This window comes from Sprattus sprattus (assembly GCF_963457725.1).
Source record: "Sprattus sprattus genome assembly, chromosome: 13".
Lineage (NCBI taxonomy): Eukaryota > Metazoa > Chordata > Actinopteri > Clupeiformes > Clupeidae > Sprattus > Sprattus sprattus.
Window position 1 is genome coordinate 3419092 of NC_137911.1, and position 21627 is coordinate 3440718.

General features: G+C 40.9%; 1 protein-coding gene across 4 annotated transcripts in view; it reads left to right on the forward strand.

The window, feature by feature from the left end:
* Positions 1 to 242: 242 nt before the first annotated feature.
* Positions 243 to 21627, forward strand: part of esrrb (estrogen-related receptor beta) — a gene marked incomplete at its 3' end in the record, with an annotated part of 40208 nt that continues 18823 nt past the window's right edge. The window contains exons 1-4 of one of the 4 annotated variants that reach the window (XM_080850758.1): positions 243 to 655; positions 12785 to 12910; positions 19989 to 20099; positions 21136 to 21354. In XM_080850758.1, the coding sequence (XP_080706884.1) occupies positions 256 to 655; positions 12785 to 12910; positions 19989 to 20099; positions 21136 to 21354 (856 nt within the window). In that variant the 5' untranslated portion in view covers positions 243 to 255. Of the gene's footprint in view, positions 656 to 12748; positions 12911 to 19988; positions 20100 to 21135; positions 21355 to 21627 lie in introns of all 4 variants that reach the window. The other 3 variants (XM_080850759.1, XM_080850760.1, XM_080850761.1) reach the window with 3 other exon arrangements.

The following is a 21627-nucleotide window of genomic DNA, read 5'->3' on the forward strand; positions in this document are numbered from 1 at the left end:
TTTGGTGGAATGTCTTCACCCTCTCACACAATGTGTTTAATTTGGATCACTTCAGATCTGTCAGCACCAGACAGAGGAGAGCCCAGCATCTTCTCAATTCTTTCTCTCTCCCTCACACTGCAGCAAATATTGAGATTTGACTCTAAAATTAATGTATGCCTCCTGGTTCTTCGCCCACAGCTGCAGCTTCAAACGTTGTCTTAGTCTCTTTTTAACTGTAGACTCTCCTGTGCTCTTTTCAGGCTGCTGAACAGAATGGCCGCTGATGAGAGGCACCTGCCCTCTAGCTGTGGTTCCTACATTAAAACCGAGCCCTCCAGTCCTTCCTCCCTCATAGACACAGTAAGTCACCACAGCCCAAGTGGCAACTCGGACGCCAGCGGTGGTTATGGCAGTGGTCTGACCAGCCACCCCAATGGCCTGGACTCCCCCCCTATGTTCACGTCAGCTGGCCTGGGCCCCAACGGAGCCTGCCGCAAACGCTACGATGACTGCTCCAGCACCATCATGGAGGACTCATCCATCAAGTGCGAGTATATGCTCAACTCCATCCCAAAGCGTCTCTGCCTGGTGTGTGGTGACATTGCCTCGGGGTACCACTATGGTGTGGCCTCCTGCGAGGCTTGCAAAGCCTTCTTTAAAAGAACGATACAAGGTATTGTTTATATCCCGTGTCATGTTTTGTTTAATATTTTGTGTGTGTTATCGTGTTCTTTCTTAATTTTATTCTCCCTCTATCACTGTATTTTCCCCTATCCCTTTATTGCGGTTCTTTACACCTGTAAGATAACACACACGCACACCTGTGCGCACACATACAAAAATACATTCTCATTTATCAGATGCACAAACACACACTCTCCCTTGACCTACTTCTAAGGGGGTCCCTGCTTCTTGGTCCCCACTGCCCTAACCAGCTGCATTGTTTGCAGACACACACACACACACACACACACACACACACACACACACACACACACACACACACACACACACACACACACACACACACACACACACACACACACACACACACTCACACATACACACACACACACACGCACACACACACACACACACACACAGGAACACAGAGCACTCCCTACTGCCCTAAATCCGTGAGTTGAAGAACAGAATAGGCTTGCTCACTCTTGCTCATGGTTTTGTCCCTGCTACACATTATTAAGGGTGTATTTTTGCATGCTATCCATATTTATTTATTCACCATAGAAAACAAACACTTGTACTAAAACACTCAAATCAGTCTTTTAGAGTCAGTTCCAGTTCCAGTCTATACTATGTACACCTTGCTACATTTTAAAATAACACTTTTAAATAAGGTGGTACAAGAGGAACAAAAGTAAAAAAAAAACATTAAGAAGGAAAACAACAATTGTGGCAAGTAGCAGCTAACAGCTCACAAGAAATGCTAAAATGTACCGTCTCCTCACCTAAATTACAGCCCACACCTCTTAACTTGTCCCATTATGTTGAAGCTTTCCAGACTATTGTCACAGTGAAACATGAGCTATAAACGGTTGCCTGACAATGCTAGATTAGATATTTCTTCTACATTAAATAATAAGGAACAGATGTATTCAAAAGTATGGATTTGGTTTGAACAACAAGTAGTAGTAGGAGTAGTAGCAATTAAAAGCACAGTTCCTTAATTTCCTCATAATGTAAAATCATCAGTGGAGGTCAACTAGGCCACTTCCTAATGTAGCCCGGAAATGCATTGTGATAGATCATTAAGCAAACTTGCCTTAGCTAAGCACATAGAGAGAGGCCTGAGTATTTCTGTGGCGCCAGCAATGACATCATCAGCATGATCGATTCATTTGATCATCAAAAATGCATATAGAATTACAGTATCTGATGAAAGGGTTTCCACATGGACTAGATAAAAGCCCATGCTGAAGATAGCATAGCTAGACGGTTTTTCAGATTGTTGTCACACTTCCATTAGAACAGATCACTGACCACAACTGAACCAAGAATGTGTGAAGGTCTGAGTTGACTCACAGTGATACACATTACCATGAGATGATTTTCATTCATGCATTTCAAATTTTAGAATATAATTGTTGTTTTATTGGTGGTGGACAATGTCTTGGTCTATGAGTATGCATATGATGAGATTGTAGAACAGTTGGACGATTTGATTGATTACTGTCGTATGAATTAAGAGTGATGAGGTTTCAGAGAGGGACAGAAATATGTGGGGATATTTTTACCTCAGGAAAATCAACCTGGTTTAGACTGATTAAACTGTGGATTTAAACATCTATCAAATAGTTAGAAACATTTTTGGTTTGGACAGGATGCAGGTGTCCAAACACCAATGTCTAGGTGTTGATCTTAGGCCCGCCCGGTGGATCAGCTTTAAACAGTCTATGTACCACTTTTTGCGCTCAAACAAAGGCATTAGTCCAAACCCGGCTGTTTGCAGCCACCAGCAGCAGCAGCCTCTGCTGTTGACAAAGGATGGACATCACATATTTAGAGGTCAGCCTTTGTCCTCCTGTTAAACACATTGAACGCTGACTCAAAGGCCACCACAAAAGAGAGCAGAAGAGCCATCTCTTAAGAGGACCAATTGCCTGAATAATTAAGAGATACATGAAGGAAAATAAAAAAATGTGACTATCATTTCATTCTCTCTTTCTCTCTCCTCTCTCTTTCTCTCTCTCTCTCTCTCTCTCTCTCTCTCTCTCTCTCTCTATCTATCCCTCCTGGTTTCTCATCCTCACTTTGCATTGTCAGTTTGAAAACCTCCTTCTATGTCTCACCCTCCCACCCTCATGTGTTCCCTGTCTTTCTTTTTTTCTTTTTCTCAGAGGGCTGCCTGTAATGGACCTAATCTTGTGCCGTTTGTCTGAGCCACAGGAGTTTTGTCAATAACAATCAGCGTTTGGAAAGTGTAATTAAGGCCGAGGCTTTTCATTAGTACAAGAGGAGGGGGGTGTCTCCGGGGATAGCCATGCCAATTAGAAACGCAGGCACGCGTCGCTGGGTAATTTCAGCAGAGGGATGGAAGAAGGGATGAGGAAGAAAAGAATAAAAGAATGACAGAAAGACATAACAAGGACAGCAAGAAGATGAAGAGGAAGGGAGGAAAGCTAAGGACATCCTTCAGATTGAAGAGATCCGTCCATTCCTTTCAATGGAGGGCTGCTATTTTAATGGCATAATAATCAGAGCTGCTTCTCCCTGGATGCAAGAGGTGGTGCAAGCTGACAGAGTGTGTTTTTCTTCTGTGTGAGGATGAAAGTGAAAGACAAGGCAGGGTGACTGCTGAAGTGAGGATGAAATCACATTTAGACAAAAAGCCTTTGAAGAGGAAAACAAGTGAGGAATGAGCTTACAGTTTTTTACAATTGTTAAAACACATTCTTGAAACAGTCACTCATTTTCTCTAAACTCTTAACACAAAACCTCATCTTCAAGCACTATTTACAAAACCTCTAAATTCTCTTGCAAAATTAAACTTTCGCCTCAAAACAGTTTTACCTGTGCTCAAAATCAAACACTGCTGTCAAATCATAAACAAAGTGTTCAAAATTGTATACACTTTCAAGCAGTCAGTAAACAATACACCAAAAAATAGAAAACACACTGTTCAAAACATATAGTTCTCAGGAAGAAGTAAAAAATGTTTTACCTCAAAACAAATTTCATATTTATCTATGATTGACTTTTGATGAATGAAAACATGTTCTCTCATAGTGGCTATACAAATGTTTAAGAAATTACTACTTTGCTTTGCTCTAATTTGTGTTGGTTCTTTCTCCTTCTTGTACCCCTATAGTACTGTACCCTGCATCTCACTACTCACAACTCACTTTTGTTCTTTGTTGATATGAACCTGCAACCAGTCAAAATCTATTGAGCAATCAGTATTGTTACTGTACCAAATAGAAAGCACAATGTTCAGGGCTTGTTTACGTATTGTCCTTATACAGCCTACAATGCACTGTAGGCCTACTACAATATACACTACCACAGTTACTGTATAGGGACACAAATCAAAGGAGTCAACGTGGTGTTTACTTGTCCTCCTCCCCTCACATTGTTTCTTCTATTCATTCTCAGACTTTCTCCTTCCCACCTTCAACAACCTGTTTGCTCCCTAAACTGGCTCATATTGTGTCACATCATTTGATACAAGTTAAATCAATTTTGAGTGGTTGTGTTCAATCAATGACATTTGTTCTCTATTTGTATTTGATTGTTGCCACTCGTGTTCACCATTATGGATGACATGTGAATTAGAGTGCAGAAAGTGTTTTAAGACTGAGAATGTGTTTAGAGTTTTGCTGAAAAGTCTAAGTGAGACCTGCAAATTGTGTTTTACCATGATAAATAGTTTAAGGTATTGACAACAGACTGCCCAATTAGCTACATGAGTTCATGCAACTGAGAACTTTGTTCAGCAAGTGGGTTTTAGTGTTTTAGCAATTGTAAAAAACTGTAATAAGGGTGGCAAGTGAGACACACTATACTAAATAAGTACACAGAAAGGAGTCGCATGGCGCCATCTCTACTCTACCTCTGATCAGCTAGGGTTTTGAGAGGCTGTAATTGTTAGTTGGTTTGAACATATGAGGCATTCGTGATTGGTACACCTTTTAATTCATGTACAAAATGTAACAGAATTGATGTCAGTTGACATAATTCATGTTCTGGTTCATCTAAACAGTCCTTCTAAATAGAGGTCGACCGATATGGGTTTTTCTATAACCGATGCCGATGCCGAGGTCAGGGTTAACCGATAGCCGATATTTGGCCGATTTTTAGGGCCGATATCTAAAAGTTTTCCCGTTAATTTGCATGCTAAAGCGTCACACTAATAATAAGTAGATGCACACAATTTTTTTTAACCTTTTTTAACATTTATTGAACTCTGACTTGAACCTTGAGTCATACTAATGAGTTTTGTTTGGGCGCAAGTATTAACTAAAATATTCATTTAAAGAAAAATTAAATAAATATTTTATAAATAAAATAAATTAACTTGGAAAATATAAAAATAAATTAACTTGGAAAATATAAAAATATTACACACTAATATATTTAGAAAAATGCGTAAAAGAAACAAAACCTTCCCTTATGTGTTGTTTTTGTTTTTAACCTTTTGCTTTTAAAACCAAATTACCATAATCTAGCAGTAGTAATCACACAAATACATAAATAACAATGTAACTGTCATGATGCACAGACTTGCAAGGGCAATGCTAAACCCTTTGTGATTTCTCACATTCTTGACTATTAACGTTATACTACTTTACTGTGGACGTAGGCTATATACAGACATTGGTCTGAATACATTACTTCATCAGGCTAACGATCCATTTTTATTCGCAAACACGTTGATAGAAACACACACAGCTGCGCATGTTCTTGAGGTGAATTTTCTTTGATGTAAATAAGTTGGAAACTCGGCTATTGAGTTCCTGCGCCTGTCGTCATAGTTGCTGGTCGCGTGCCGAAAAACGATGGGCGTAGCCATTTTGGCAGTAATCGCGTCAGTTATCTGGCAGGCACTGACTGGCTGTCATGGCTTCAGTTGACTGTCATTTAGCCGTTGGGAGTGATTAACCTATGTATGAAATTCAAAAAATATAAATTAAGGTTGAAAATGACAGCCACTTAGGTTGGGTACGTTCAAAAACACAAACTAGCAAGTTACAGATGCACTGCAGTAGCTACCCAAGATAATAAACAAACATGCTAACGTGACACTGCCGTACCTGATCAAGCTAATAAACAAGCAATGCTAACGTAACGTGTCTATCAAACTGGGATAATTTAATACTTACCCTTGCAGTGATGATGCCGAAGTTTTTGGATGCAAGACTCCACAGTCGAAGTTGTGTTACGAAGCCGGACTGACACCATTTATAAGCCTACAAGCCTTTGTATGCTCCCCCCATGTATGAGTCCCCAGTGTAAACTGAGGGAGAATTGAGCAGATAGCTGTGTATGTCAGCGTAGCGCAAGTCAGGTAAATATTCTTCGTTGTAGGATGTTATGCTCTTGAAAAGCACCCCAGGAGCGTTATATGGGTCGCTTATATTTAATCTCTGTAATTTTGGCATCATCACTGCAAGGGTAAGTATTAAATTATCCCAGTTTGATAGACAGTGTCACGTTAGCATTGTTTGTTTATTAGCTTGACTAGGTACGGCAATGTCACGTTAGCATGTTTGTTTATTATCTTGGGTAGCTACTGCAGTGCATCTGTAACTTGATAGTTTGTGTTTTTGAACCTACCCAACCTAAGTGGCTGTCATTTTCAACCTTAATTTATATTTTATTTATTATTATTATTATTTATATACGTATATTCGCTCGGTAGGAACTCTTGAAGGCTGGCGCCGGTAGTAATGTTTACTGCCAAAATGGCGTCCGACAACCAAAAGTCACGTGACGCAGGAGCTCAATTGTCTGCGTCACCTAAACCACGCTTCTGAACAAATGTCATACACCGTTCTGAGCTGCTCCATGGCTGCTCTGTGTCTCCAAGCACGGAGCTGTCTGTGAGAGGGGCGGAGTAGCATAACGTAGCGCAACATCATGCTGCCTCCTCCACCCCACGAACAGAGGGCCATTTTTCGACTCCAATACAGGAACATTTAAGCAGAACTCATAACTTTTGGGCCAACATATTACTGTAAGCAAGCAAGCTGCTACTAGATTTCGAGTATAGTCCTTCAAGTTAACAGCAAGGACAAGTAAGCTGTGGCCTTCAATCAGCTGTAGCCTTATGTTACAGCTCTCGACGGTTTAATGCTTTTCGTTTTTTTTTTTTTTCCCCCTTTCACTAAGTGAAGCAACACTTCATAGTTTACTTGTAACATATATAACCTAGTAAATATGTTACCACCATACAACTTTGAAATAGCAGAATTTAAGCCTTACCTTATCTCCCAGGAAGTTTTGGGTTGGGGTCCTTCACATGCGGTCTCAACACGTTCTGCCGGTACCAATAACACGGGGCTGCCCGCGGACATGCCTGACTATAAATCGGCGCTACTAAACACAGATATCGGCCGATGCCGATAGATTAAAAATGACAAATATCGGCCCGATATATCGGTCGACCTCTACTTCTAAACAACCAGACCTTTGTGAACTGAATTATTTCTTTCAAGACACAAGATGCATTTCCATGTGTCACGGAATGAGTTAGTTAACAATAGTATTGAAATAGTTTAATGAGGGGAGTTAGTAGTTAGTTAGCAATAGTATTGTAATAGTTTTATGGGGGAGTTAGTAGTTAGTTAGCAATAGTATTGCAATAGTTTCGGCAAGCAAAATTTGGGGCATGCGCAGTAAGCATTTTTAGAAGATTTAGTACTCCAAGTTCTCCTAATTTACTGAAGTTTGATTGTTGTTGTTGCTTCAGATAAAACCATCTGCCAAATGAGTAAATGTAAATTATTTCCACTTAGCTAGCAGTTCCAGCTGTACAGCTTCCCCTGTATATCAACCTAGATGTTCTAGTAAGCTACAGGGAGGAGAACAAAGAATGGGATTGAACACTTTAAAAAAAGCCTTGAACCTTCAGAGAAATTACCTTTGTTCCATTTGCCCATGCTTTGACTAGTATCTCTTTGAGTTTCCCACTTTTTCCTCATTTCCTCTGCTGGGACACATGGAGAGAGACTGTGGGCCTCATTTATAAAACGTACTTACGCACAGAATTGATCTTAGACTGTGCGTGCGATCAAATCCACATCTAAGTACAGATTTATAAAAACCGTCTTAGACGTAGAAAAGGACGTATCTCTACGTCTGGTTTTAGTTCGTGTAAGTACATTTCCTTGTGGCAATACTGGAGTACTGCAGGAATTTAGAACTCAAAGTGCCGACACGCAGTTTCATCAACGTCAGCACCACCGTCACCATTAGGGCTAATGTTTCGCTCAATAAAATCAATTAAACTATTAGAACAATTCACACATTAATGAGATTCACGTCTAATAGGTATTCCGTTTGAATTTACAAGTGTAAAACATTTCGCTCGATCTATAGCCTATAGAAAGTCTAATAGTGGCTTAGTTTTCATTAGGAGATATGGCTGCATTGGCGTTGTTGGAGGATATTGCCAACTGCGCAATAAGGAGAGAAAGGGTTTCTTCGTGATCGCGCAGACTTTTTGACACAAGATGATGTATGGCTGATAAGCAGGTACCGCTTGCCGAGAGCGTTGTGCCCAAATGGCCTCTCGTCTACAGAGGCGCACCAGATGCAACCAGGCCATACAGGTTCAGGTTTTGGCTGTTGGATTCCTGGCTACAGGAACGTTCCGAGGAGAAATTGGAGACCAGTCGAGCAATCCCCGTCATCATTAAGCAGAATTTAGCCCGATGTTCTTTGCAGTATTATCCCTCTATATGCCCGCATCAATTAGAATTCCATACAGTGCCCAGGAACAGCAAATTGTGAAAGAGGATTTCCTGCGTAAAATAGGGTTGCCAATGTATTCTCATCCAGATTGTGCACACTCAAACAGCCTAGGAAGCCCACTTCAATACAGCACATGCCCGTGTGCGGTCGGTATGGAGCGCACCAAAGCCATGGTGCTGCTGCCGTAGATGCGGCTACTGGTGCTTCGGAGACGTGTCTACTACATTTCACATACTTTGCTTTTTCCATTACGCCACCAGACAGGCTTTCTAACGATGTTTTGGCCCGCATCTGCTGTTCCATCAGCAGAACGTCGATGTCAGCCTCACTTTAATTCTTCTGTTTACATGTTTCTTTCTTGCTTGCCACTGTCACAGAGAGTTTGTGTATTGAGGATGCGCTCTGTTTGTGCATTGATAATATGCTGATTAGATTAAATAGGGGCGTTTTGAGGGCGGAGATTCAGTTGCGCACAATATCACGACCATTTGTGATTTATAACCGAAGGATTGGCGTACACGTGTTTTTTGTGTGTACGTCTGTTTACTGTGGATCTCACTTACGCTCATTTCAGGAAATGTCTTAGACAAAATGTAGGATGGTTTTTACGCAACGTTTTATAAATGAGGCCCTGTGCGATATAAACATTTAGTCTTTCCTTACTTTGCATTTTTATGTGGATAAAGATATGTCCATTAAGTCCCATCATCATTCATCTAAACTTGTCCTCATTCTTAATCTTTGCAGATGTTAAAACATGTTATGTGCCCTTCCAGTCAAATATATATATGAACGTACTTCTAAGTGTAAAATTGCTGGAGAACCCAGCTGAACCCAGCCCACTTTTCTTACTGGTAGATGAGGTAATAGACCTTGACAGTAAGCCTGTAAAAGTCAGTTTAGATTTTGAGGAGGAATACCTGCCATTTTACTGTAATTTACTTACAGAACCTGACTTCTCTAATACACCCCTGGGCCCTGGCACAGGTCCTGAAAACCCATAAAAGAAATTGACATATAAATACTGAGGAAGGGACTGTGTAAGGAAACAACCTTTCTTTTTCCAGTTTCTATTTATGTTTAATAAAATAACCTTTGATACCAGACTAAATTAGTTTAGGAATGTTGAGTTTAATGGAAAAACTGTATGGAAAGGATATCAGGGGGGTGCAGGTTTGATTCAGTAATCCTATGGTCTAAATCATCTGCTGTTCACCATCAGGCCGTCTTTGAAAACACTTTGTGAATATTCACATCGCCCGGCTTGGTATTACCAGCAAGACTGTGTCTCTATCTGTGTGTGTGTATTTTGTATAATGGTTGAGAGTTGTACAAACCTTTCTGAATGTGGTATTTAGTTGTTTTCCACTGATTTATTTGTATTGAGTGTCGATATGCAAAAGGTTCTCGCACTGCATATAGAGTATTCCGTTTTCATGTACCTAGTGTGCATTTACAGCTACTGCCATTGAGATGCTTGTACTGTATGTAGCAAAACTAAAAGATCTTCACTTGATGTCAAACTTATATAGTATATAATATATATATGTATAATATATATTTAAAACTATATAAAGACTATAAGGGAACGAGAGCAGATAAAGACAAGAACTGAGTGGCCCAGTACACAGGGGGCTGGGGAGATATGCCCATCCTTACTATATGTTGATATTATTTTGTATTCCCAGCAATTTACAATGCAAGTATACATTTCATGTTGGTTACTTAGGGATCAAACCAAAGCAATAACAGCTTTATCACACATCATTTGGATTGCTTTGTGCTGCAGTTGCTTGATAAATCAACATGCATGATTAAGATGATTGTATGTTAAAGCCAACAGGAAGAGGTGCTACCACACTTCACCGAAAACAATCTTTTTGGCTTTATTTATCCCCAAAAACCCACAGCAAGAAAGAGGAATTGGCATTCTGATTGAAATCACCCAGATAATGGGAGGGATTTCTAATTATTTAAGACATCTTGGGACGCAACACTTGATCTGTCCAATAATGTTGGCATAATTGCACAGGCTGTTGAGGGGGAAATGCCGGCAGTCTTCCATTTAAATGAGCCAGAAAATACATCTGCATATCTAATTGGTAAAGCAGTAATTTTCTAATATACTATACATATATAATAAAGTATATTTTGTTGTTTTAGCAATGCAGCTAAGAAGGATCTAAGGCACTGTTTCCCTTTTCATGATATGCCGAGCACATGCTTGTTCATGCTAACCAAGCAGTACTACAGCATCAGGAGCAGTGAAGAACATTGTGGTATGGATGTAGAGCATTCATCACATCATTACTTTTGCCTTGTCTCACACATACACACACACACACACATGTGCACGTGCTCTCATACACACACACATGCATACACAAACACACACACACACACACATGCATACACAAACACACACACACACACACACACACATGCATGCACACACACAGATACACATTTCTACTGCCCCTGCTGCTCAGAATTCAGGACCTTATTTACCATTATCCATATACATATGAAGTTCCTGCCCATAGCTAAATTTGACTGCCGGGACCTGGAAATCAAACTTGGTTACAACTACTCACTATACAATGGAAATGGTTGTTGTCTATTTTAATGCTGAATGTTCTACTCCCAAGTATCTCAAGCCCAAATACTGGCTTTGAATAATGCATCAGTAAGATGTGTGTAATACACAACAGGGTGCAAGTGTGCGTATGTTTGTGTGCATAAGAACAGGCTGTGGATGCTGGAGAGTCATGTAACCTGGTGAGGAGCATAGTCTGGGACCTCTGCAGAGGGATGTGGGATCCTCTTGGGGCCCCGTGTTGAATTAATGAAGCTCAGGCAGACTAGCTGAATGGGGAAGGCAGCCCGGCCCCCTGTGTACTGGGCCACTCAGTTCTTCTATGTCTCTCTCTCTCTCTCTCTCTCTGTTCTTGTTCCTTCAGAGTCTTTATTTCTATGGAATGATCCTATTGTCTCAAGTTTGTCAAGTTAGTCACTACATGTGCATACTCACATATTCATTGAAAATATACATTTAGTTTTGATTTCTGACCACCTCTATGTTCTTTACAATTGTCCAAGTCATACATCGCTGCTGAATCTCTTTTCAAAAGACATTTTGACAGATGTGTCTTTTCATATGCTTGATGGGTATATCGCTGTGTATGTTTGTGGAACTGATTTGAACATATACACATTTTGAGCGTGTATATTCAATGTATAATTACAGTGCATGAAATGCCCTGTATTGTTATTCCTAGGCATTTTCTTCTTCTTCTTCTTATTACAGTGCATGAAATGCCCTGTATTGTTATTCCTAGGCTTCTTCTTCTTCTTCTTCTTCTTCTTATTCTTGTTACCTTTTTCTGCGATTAATTCAGCCCGAACCGCTTAACGTAGAAACTTCATTCAAACTTTGTCACGTAGGTCTTGTAAAGGACACTTATGCTATGTATTTTTCACTTTTCTAAACTTTATACTTTTTAAGATATTAAATAAAAACGAATCAAAATTTTCCCATTGACTTACATTGGGCCATTATGACATCATAATAGGGTCTTTAAACTGGCTTGCACCTGTGCTTCACTGACAGCTGCGCCAAATCCAAGGAACCTCTTCTCTGTCCCTCTCAATTTAACTGTAACTAGGAACATTAAGACACCTTCCATTCTCCACTTTTTTTTCTCTCCATCTCTCCATCTTTCTCTCTATCCCTCTCAGTCTACTTTCTCTCACACTCAATCTCTCTTCTTCACTCCATTTGTATCTCCTTTTTTCAATATTTTCACTCTCTTTTTCTCTTTATCCAGAGCCACTCTTGTTCACTCGTCTTTCCTTCTTCCACTCTTCTTTCCTTTCTTCTTCCACTCTTCTTTCATTCTTTCACTTTTCTTTCCTTTCTTCACTCTCCTTTCTTCTTTCCTTCTTTCACTCTTCTTTCCTTTCTTCTTTCCTTCTTTCACGCTTCTTTCTTTTCTTCTTTCCTTCTTCAACTATTCTTTCCTTCTTTCACTCTTCTTTCCTTTCTTCACTCTTCTTTCTTTTCTTCTTTCCTTCTTCCACTCTTCTTTCCTTCTTTCGCTCTTCTTCCCTTTCTTCTTTCCTTTTTTCACTCTTCTTTCTTTTCTTCTTCCTTTCTTAACTTTTGCATTTCATGCACTGGTATTTCCTTCAGGAAATGCATTTTCTAGTTTGTTTTATGTTTTACGGTTTCATGTTTGTCTTGGGTTAGTTTTCATGTAGTGTTTTCTCTGTCATCGGATGTTTTACCTCAATTAAAATGGACACCATTACAGAAGACCCCTTAGTGAAACAGAGGGAATAAACTTACTTATCCTTTTTGTCTCTACAGGTAACATAGAGTATAGCTGTCCTGCCACTAATGAGTGTGAGATCACAAAACGAAGACGCAAATCGTGTCAGGCCTGCCGCTTCATGAAGTGTCTTAAAGTTGGCATGTTGAAGGAAGGTAAGAAATGTCCATACAAAATTAGTTTGTTCAAAAATCTTTTTTTTTTTTTTTTTTTTTTTTTGCATGTGTGTTTGTGTGTGTCTGACAGAATTACCCATAAATGTCTCCTGCCTTGTTTCAAGCCACCATGGGCATATGCCAACCCAAAGAGCAATGTGTGTGGATATGCAGTGCTATTAACACAGGGAGAGAGCAGTCTGTTCACCTGAATGGCAGCATCACGGCCTGAGCCAGCTAGAAGTAAATAATGCAGTGTTTGGCTGAGGGGACACAAATCTGCTGAACCGGTCCTTCTGTGCATGTCACTAATAGAGGTGTAACAGTATTCCAACTGGAAAGGTCTCTGAGCACACACTACAGCCACTCACAGCCCTCCCTGGCTTATTGATCTGCTAAATGTTTTCTGAACATCTGAGCTCCCTTCCTGTGGATGTTTTTTTAAGTCATGCCATCTGGGAATTCAGTGACAATTAAACACGCCTCTAGTGGATTTTCCTTGTTCTCTCTTTCAGTCTGTCCGCCTGCCTCTCTTTATCTATATATCTATCTATCTATCTATCCATCCATCCATCCATGTATCTATTTTTTGCCTCTCCCTCCCTGTGTCCAGGTTGAATGTCTCAAGAGAGACACAGAGCTAGCTGGCTTTTTTCTCTTTCTGGGGCAGCAGCTTCTCCTCTTCTTGTGACCTGCCCATCAAGGCCACTTTTATTCAAGTCACAACTCAAGTCAAGAGGAAACACCCAGTGTGAGCACTAGGAAATATGGTAGAGGACAAGAGTAGGCATTAACAGTATCCATTTAAACCATTCTCTCTCTTTACTTTTAACCCTGATGAGGTTTTGCCTTTTTCTGCCTTTTCTTTTTTCAGTCTTTTTCTTTCTTTCTTTAATTTTTTAATTTGATCTAGTTGCCCAATTTCAGTGTGCTTTATGAACCCCCAGTGGCCCTCCTCCCCTACCCCTAGTCCTTATTCCAGTAAGTGTTTAGGGTGTTAGAAGACTATCAGGAGGTATTTAGACATTATTCACAGAACAATGGCGCAATGTTTTTTGGTCCTGTTTGGAAGTTGGCCATAGTGATTTAGGAATCCTCTCGACTACTTAGTTCTTCCCGACTTATGTGCTAGTTTTAGCGCTGATGTGTTTTGTGAATTAGAGACCAGGGCGCACATTAGCTTTTTGTAGGAGTTTTTTCTAAATTGTCAAGTTAGGAGCCACTTTCAGCCTTAAGACGCTTTGTGAATATGGGCCCAGATCTCATCCACATATGTTGAAATCAGCATTTCTAAACATGTACTGTACACCCAATCCCTTTCTGGAGTGGTGTTGGAAGTCTCCAACATGCTGAGAGCAGAGGCTAATCTATACGAGCATAGCTAGGTAACGAAACCTCCCCTGATGCATGCAGAGCTAGATAGACAGACAGAGAGAGAAGGCGAGCAGAATGAGGGAGTAATCACATTACCAGCTGATGAAAAATTAATGGAAATATATTATCTGGAGGAATAAGAGAACAGAAAAACAGGGAGAGACATTTATAAATGAATCACCAATTTCTTGGCAAATAATGAAGCTGAGGTTTAACAAGGGAGCTTAGAAAAGCAAGGACATATGAGCATGTCTGATTGTCTGACAAGGGTGAATGTCATCTTACCTTTGTTAAGGATAATGTGGTCTAAATAATCATATCATGATGTGATGATTATATTTAACAAAATAATTCACAAGTATGAACATGTTTTCAGTTCCTGTTAACAAATTTGAACAAATGTAGCAAATAACCAATCCTAGCTTGTCAACAAATCCTGTGCATTTGATCAACAGAATTCTGAACGATGCTATTTATTTATTATATTTATAAGTTTTGTTGTCTTGAAAGTATCAGTAACACAGATAATCATTTGAAGGTTTCATACGCAAACAGCTTTAGTCCAACATTTTCAAACACCCACACAACAAATTGATATATTTTGCAAATGACACGACCTGAAGCCAAGCCCATTCTTTGCCTGCCATTTCTCCTCCCTCAGCAAGGTCAGTTGTCTCTCTTCATGCATACGGTATGTAAGTGTAAGATCAATCAGCCCCCTCAAGGAGACACCAGAACAAAATGAAAGAGATGTAATGCTGCTCTGTCCTCTTTCAAATTGAAAGCCTTTCCACTTAACAGACTGGTGTCTGTGTATCTGTGGCCTGAGGATATGTGGCGCATATCTTTTGACTAAACAAATCCATCTCATAGGAGTTGGACAATGAAATAGTCAGCCAGCCATTGAAAAATAAACGCTTTTACAGCAAAAGGGAAGGGAATATGTTTAACATTTTTCATGATACTAATAGTTTTATTCTGTGATGTGCACTGTCACAATGCACTACTAAATTAGTGAATAACATTTAGTTATCCATAATCTAAATAAATGGGTCAGTATGAGAAGAAGAAATGGTAAATCGGGGGCACTGGAATGTCAGAGACAGCTTTTTCTTTCCCCTGATCAACAATTTCAGCCCCTAACCCGTTGTGTAGAAACTGCACACATGGCCAACAGAAACTGATTGAAAATTGATGTAATTACTGAAGGATTCCTGAATACGCTGTATACACATACTTGTGTGTCATTTATCGAACTACCACATTCATACGGGATGCCTTTATGGTGAATACACGGCAATATATGAAATGGTCGTAGTCCTGGTAAAGGTATGACAGCTCACATAGGTCCCATGTTGGCTTCTGACCAGAGACTGCTCATGAACTCTCATTTTTCCCCTGAGTGAACCTGAGTGAAAAGCATGTAAAGCAGGCCTGGTCCTGTGCCCGAGTGCTGAAGGTCATGGGTCTGTCATGCCTCTGGGAGACAGATGCCTCAATGGGTGAAGTGTTTGTTTGGCTCACGCCTCCCCAGGGTCTTGCATGGTCTGCTGCCCAACAGGTGAGAGGATTAGAGCGAGCGCAAACACATGTTTTCCACCCAGGCTGAGGGCGAGGCTGCGGTCTCCCTTCATGTGGTGGGGAGTGCTGTATGTCATGTCTACCGAGAGGCACACAGGGAGCCAGTGCATTGAGGGAACCCACAAGAGGAGACACTCTGGAACACAGAGAAGTGCAAACGCATGCACACATACTTGCTTTTTACTCACAGTGGCTGTCCACATGCACTTACACAGAGGAATGAAAAGCCAGGACAGATAGATTTCCCTCTTGTTAAAAGAAGTCAGATGTACTGTATACGTCAGCCATAGGTAGGTGCCTGGGGCAGTGGTTTACGAGTTATGTTACAAGGAGCCCTGAGTGAGGAGGCCTCTGTCTGGCCCTTGAAGGTTCAGTCAGGTCTAGGTGGGCCACATCTTCCTATGGTAATATCAGCAGTTACCATAATCAATCTATCCAAGCCCCTGAGAGAGAGGAAGAATGCTGCAACACAATTCTGGCATGACAGCCTGACAGCAGAGGCACTGTGAAATAGTGTCATGGGGGTTAGAAGCGGCATCCATGAAAGGCAGTTTTTGGCAGAGGAATGGTAGCAGGGCTGGGGGTGTCTCTGATTTTTCCCCCAGCTAAAATAGGGTCCCTCTAAGCCACCCTTGTCAGTGCCAACCATCCAAGCCATGCTGACAGCACCCCCCACCCCACACGGGTACAGGCGTTTTGAACAGGTGAGCGTCCCAAAATAAGCATCCCCAAACCTCAAACTGTCATGTCAGGGAGGGGGACCAGCGTGGTTAGAGGGCCCAATAGTCCCTCACAAAAACAGTGTGAGCTGGCCCTTTTGTTGGGTCACATTCAGTGGTGGGGTGGGGGTATTTGTTGGTTTTAGAGAGAGAGAGAGGAAGTTCAGCTACCCCCTAGACCTCAGGGCCCTTGCTAATCAGGGTGCAAATGCCAGCCACTCTGACCCTGGCCACCATGCCTACCCTCCTCAAGCTGCTTTGAAGAACTGTTACCCGAGACGCTGTCTGCAGACACAAGGATCTACTGTTTGGCACATACACCCAACACACACACACACACACACACACACACACACACACACACACACACACACACACACACACACACACACACACACACACACACACACACACACACCACACACACACCCACACTCACACACACACACACACACACACACACACACACACACACACACACACACACACACACACACACACACACACACACACACACACACACACACACCACACACACACCCACACTCACACACACACACACACACACACACAAACTCACACACACACACACACACACACACACACTCACACACACACACACACACACACACACACACACACACACACACACACACACACACACACACACACACACACACACACACACACACACACACACACACACACACACACACACAAACAGAGCAGTCCTTCTCTTAAATTGTTGTTTGACTTAAAGGTGCCCTTCAGTTTCTCTCCCATGGTCATACACATGCGAATACTCACACAAAGATGACATCCATAAGAAACAAGAACAAGACAGAATCAGAGTTTCAGTAAATCCTCATCAAACTCTTACATTTACCAGATGAGAGTGCTCTTGGACTCACACAAGAAGAATTGACATATTTCATTTTTTTTCAATTAGGTTTAAAAAAAAAAATCTACTATAGGAATTAATTAATATCTTTTGTTTGATTTCGGGGATTTGAAAAATATGGATTCTCTTTTGTTTTCTGTGGTAGAGTGCCCAACACACTTTTAATTCCTTTGAGGATATTTTAATTATGCTATGTTCTAATTAAAGTAGACATCCTTATAATTTTTTATTTCATGTTGCCTTCATACAATGCTTCACTCCATCTTAGGGATACTGTCAGTAATATTGGAACAGGGCTTTCAGACTCTGGGGTCGTCCCCGTTGTTGAGTGCATCAGTAGGACAGGGAGAAGCATTAGAATGTGACAACATCACAATTAGCACAGTCTGGAATGTTCCATCTGAACCCTGGTGTCATGCGGTGCTAACAAATACAGACTTCGGAGAACTCATCAATATTTCTACTCTACTGGTATTTTTGTCACAAAAGGTTCCAAGTTGTTTTATTTTGTTTTAACTAACTAGACATTAATTTAAACAATGCCAGCCTTTACTCATTGGATTTTCATACTTTAAAAGACCCACAGACATTCACATTTATTTATGTATTTCTATTACTTTCTCTAGATTAGAGGATGGGAAGTGGACATATTCCTTTGTCCCTTTCACCATTCTGTGATAATGTTCAAACCATGTTCTAAATTTGCCATATAAACAAGATTCATTTCCAGATTAATCTTTTTTAACAATTTGCATGTTTTTATATCAATCTTGTATCTTGCCAATTATTAGTGCAGAAATAGAAAATGACAAATTACAGTTTGAGATTAGATTTTTACTGCAACTTAGTAGCAGTCCAAATTATCTCAGTGTGTTTGCAAGAGAGAGAGAGCCTTTGGGACTGGGACATAATTAGGTTAGTGGGTTGTCAGTGTCAGGAAATTGAAAGACAATCCTAATCAGATTCATGTTCCTAGGGAATCAAATAATTTATATAAGGAGAAGAAATTTCCCTGTTCAGCTGTTGTAATGATAATATGGTGTGCTGTCGTACAGCAAAGAGAGTTTGATATTTGTTGTTTGAGTGGCTGTTATTACTGTAAGCTTGTGAGATAAATGTTCACTTCATTGAAAGGTATAATTTACACTTGAATGGAGAATGGAAGACGGGACAGTTTACGCATTAAAAAAAAAAATATGTAGCCTAATTGACAACAACCATGTTTGAAATTTGGTTCTTGTCAAGACGTGACATGTGAAATCATTTAACATATGAATTTTCCATTTCAAACCTTTCAGGGTGTCATTTATGTATCTCCCCTGATCGAGCTTGGCCATAACATTTATTTTTCTCAGGCACTGTCATATTTCAATAAAGCCTACAGTTTTTGAGGAAATGCTGACATAGTTTGGCACTTTGATGTTTGTTTTTAGAGGCAACTACTTTGGGTATCATCTCTATTTGCCTTTCTCCAGATAGGACAGTGAAGAGAAAGAAATGATTAAAGTAAGATCTGGAAATGACCATTGTTTGGATTCAAACCAAGGTCCTAATTGCCACTTAGACCTACGCATGGTTTGGATGATTTAAACATGGACATTATTGATCAGACCTCAAGGTTTTTGCCTTCCTGTTCGGAGGTGATTAGACTGTAGGGGAGCATTGAGAATAGTTGGTCAAATGAGGCTTGTGATAAACAGCAGATGCCCTGAGCTGTGCTGCCATATACTCCTACGGCTCTGAAGCAGACACTAAATCAGCCCAGTCCATAGTGATGAGATGCTGGCGCACACTGCTGAAGTCACTTAAATAAAAGGAGGCTTTATTGTCCTTGTCCTGTGTGGGTCAGGGTGGGGGTATGGGTGGGGTATGGGTGGGGGGATGGGACACTAAACCCAGACCTCTCATTTGCATTCCAGTCACCTCTGCTAAAAGCTGTGTAATTACAACACACACACACACACACACACACACACACACACACACACACACACACACACACACACACACACACACACACACACACACACACACACACACACAAACACACACATACACACACAAACACACACACGTGCACACACTGATTACGTCTTGACTCTGTAAGTGAAAGATTTTATTTCGCCACCTAGAGATGAAATGGTTTACTGACACTAGCTTTACTTAGAGCATTTTGGCTCTGTATTGTGTGTGTGTGTGTGTGTGTGTGTGCGTGTTGTGGGTGTCATGTGCCAAGTGTCTGAAAGAGATGAATAATGTTCAGTTAGTGAAGAAGTGTGTAGAAGTCATCCATTTGACATTGATGAAGTAATGGATTAGATTGCCATTTTCTGTTTTTCGCCTACCTCTTTCCAAGTGGGTTTTATATGTGGGTAAATTAATTAATGTGACCATTTCTGTCCACAGAGAGTGTGTACATTGGTGTATCTCTCTCTCTCTCTCTCTGCCTCTGTGTGTGTGTGTGTGTGTGTGTGTGTTTCGGTATCTTACACATTGATCCTCTCTCCTGTAGGTGTCCGTCTGGACAGGGTGAGAGGGGGTCGACAGAAGTACAAGAGAAGGTTAGATGCGGAGAGCAGTGCCTATTTGGGCCTCACAGTCCCTCCCCCTGCAAAGAAACCATGTGAGCATTAACAGGAGAACAGTGTTGGGTAGAACACATGTCCATTCACACACACATGCACACAGGAGAACAGTGTTAGGTAGAACACATGTCCATCTAGATACATACACACAGGAGAACAGTGTTGGGTAGAACACATGTCCATCTACACAAACATACACACAGGAGAACAGTGTTGGGTAGAACACATGTCCATCTAGATACATACACACAGGAGAACAGTGTTGGGTAGAACACATGTCCATCTAGATACATACACACAGGAGAACAGTGTTGGGTAGAACACATGTCCATCTACACAAACATACACACAGGAGAACAGTGTTGGGTAGAACACATGTCCATCTACACAAACATACACACAGGAGAACAGTGTTGGGTAGAACACATGTCCATCTACACAAACATACACACAGGAGAACAGTGTTGGGTAGAACACATGTCCATCTACACAAACATACACACAGGAGAACAGTGTTGGGTAGAACACATGTCCATCTACACAAACATACACACAGGGGAACAGTGTTGGGTAGAACACATGTCCATCTAGATACATACGCACAGGAGAACAGCGTTGGGTAAAACACATGATTGTCCTGCAGTTTTTCCCCCCTTTTCCCATACGGGAGTCTCAGAGCAGAATATGGGACAGGTACTGCCTCCCTCTGCACACTCTTCACTCATTGCATATCATCAGAAATGACTGATTTTATAATCCAATCCAAAACTTTTTTTATGAATTGTGTGAGAGATTAGATTACCAAGATACTGATGCAAACTGATGCTATTTTGTTTAACTTTTAAATGTTATAATTCAAGCTATTTTGTTTTCACTGTATATTTACAGTAGAGGTAACACTTAAAAAAATGGCCTATAAACTACATTACAAAAAATGAACTATAAACAATACCAGGTACATGTCTTTGTCACGAAAGCCTGAAAGCATCTACTAAATAAATGACTATAAAAGGTGCATTAAATACATTTGAAATTGATCCAAAAATCTGAACTTCATTGCTGAAACTGATGAACATTCAAATATTTTGTTGGCTAACCCTCATTCCGACTCAACTTTTCTTTTCCATTCAGTAACGAAGATTGTGTCCCACCTGCTGGTGGCAGAGCCAGAGAAGATCTATGCCATGCCAGACCCCACCATGCCAGAGAGTGACATCAAAGCTCTAACTACCCTTTGTGATCTAGCCGACCGGGAACTGGTGGTCATCATTGGTTGGGCCAAACACATCCCAGGTAAGTAACTTACACACACACGCACACACACACACATGCATGTTCGCACGCACGCATGCACACACGCACAAATGCCCGCACGCACACACACACACACACACACACACAAACACACACACACACACACACACACACACACACACTCACAAATACACACACACACACACACACACACACACACACACCTCACACGCACTCACAAACATACAAACACACAAACACACACACACACACACACACACAAACACACACACACACAGACACACACACACA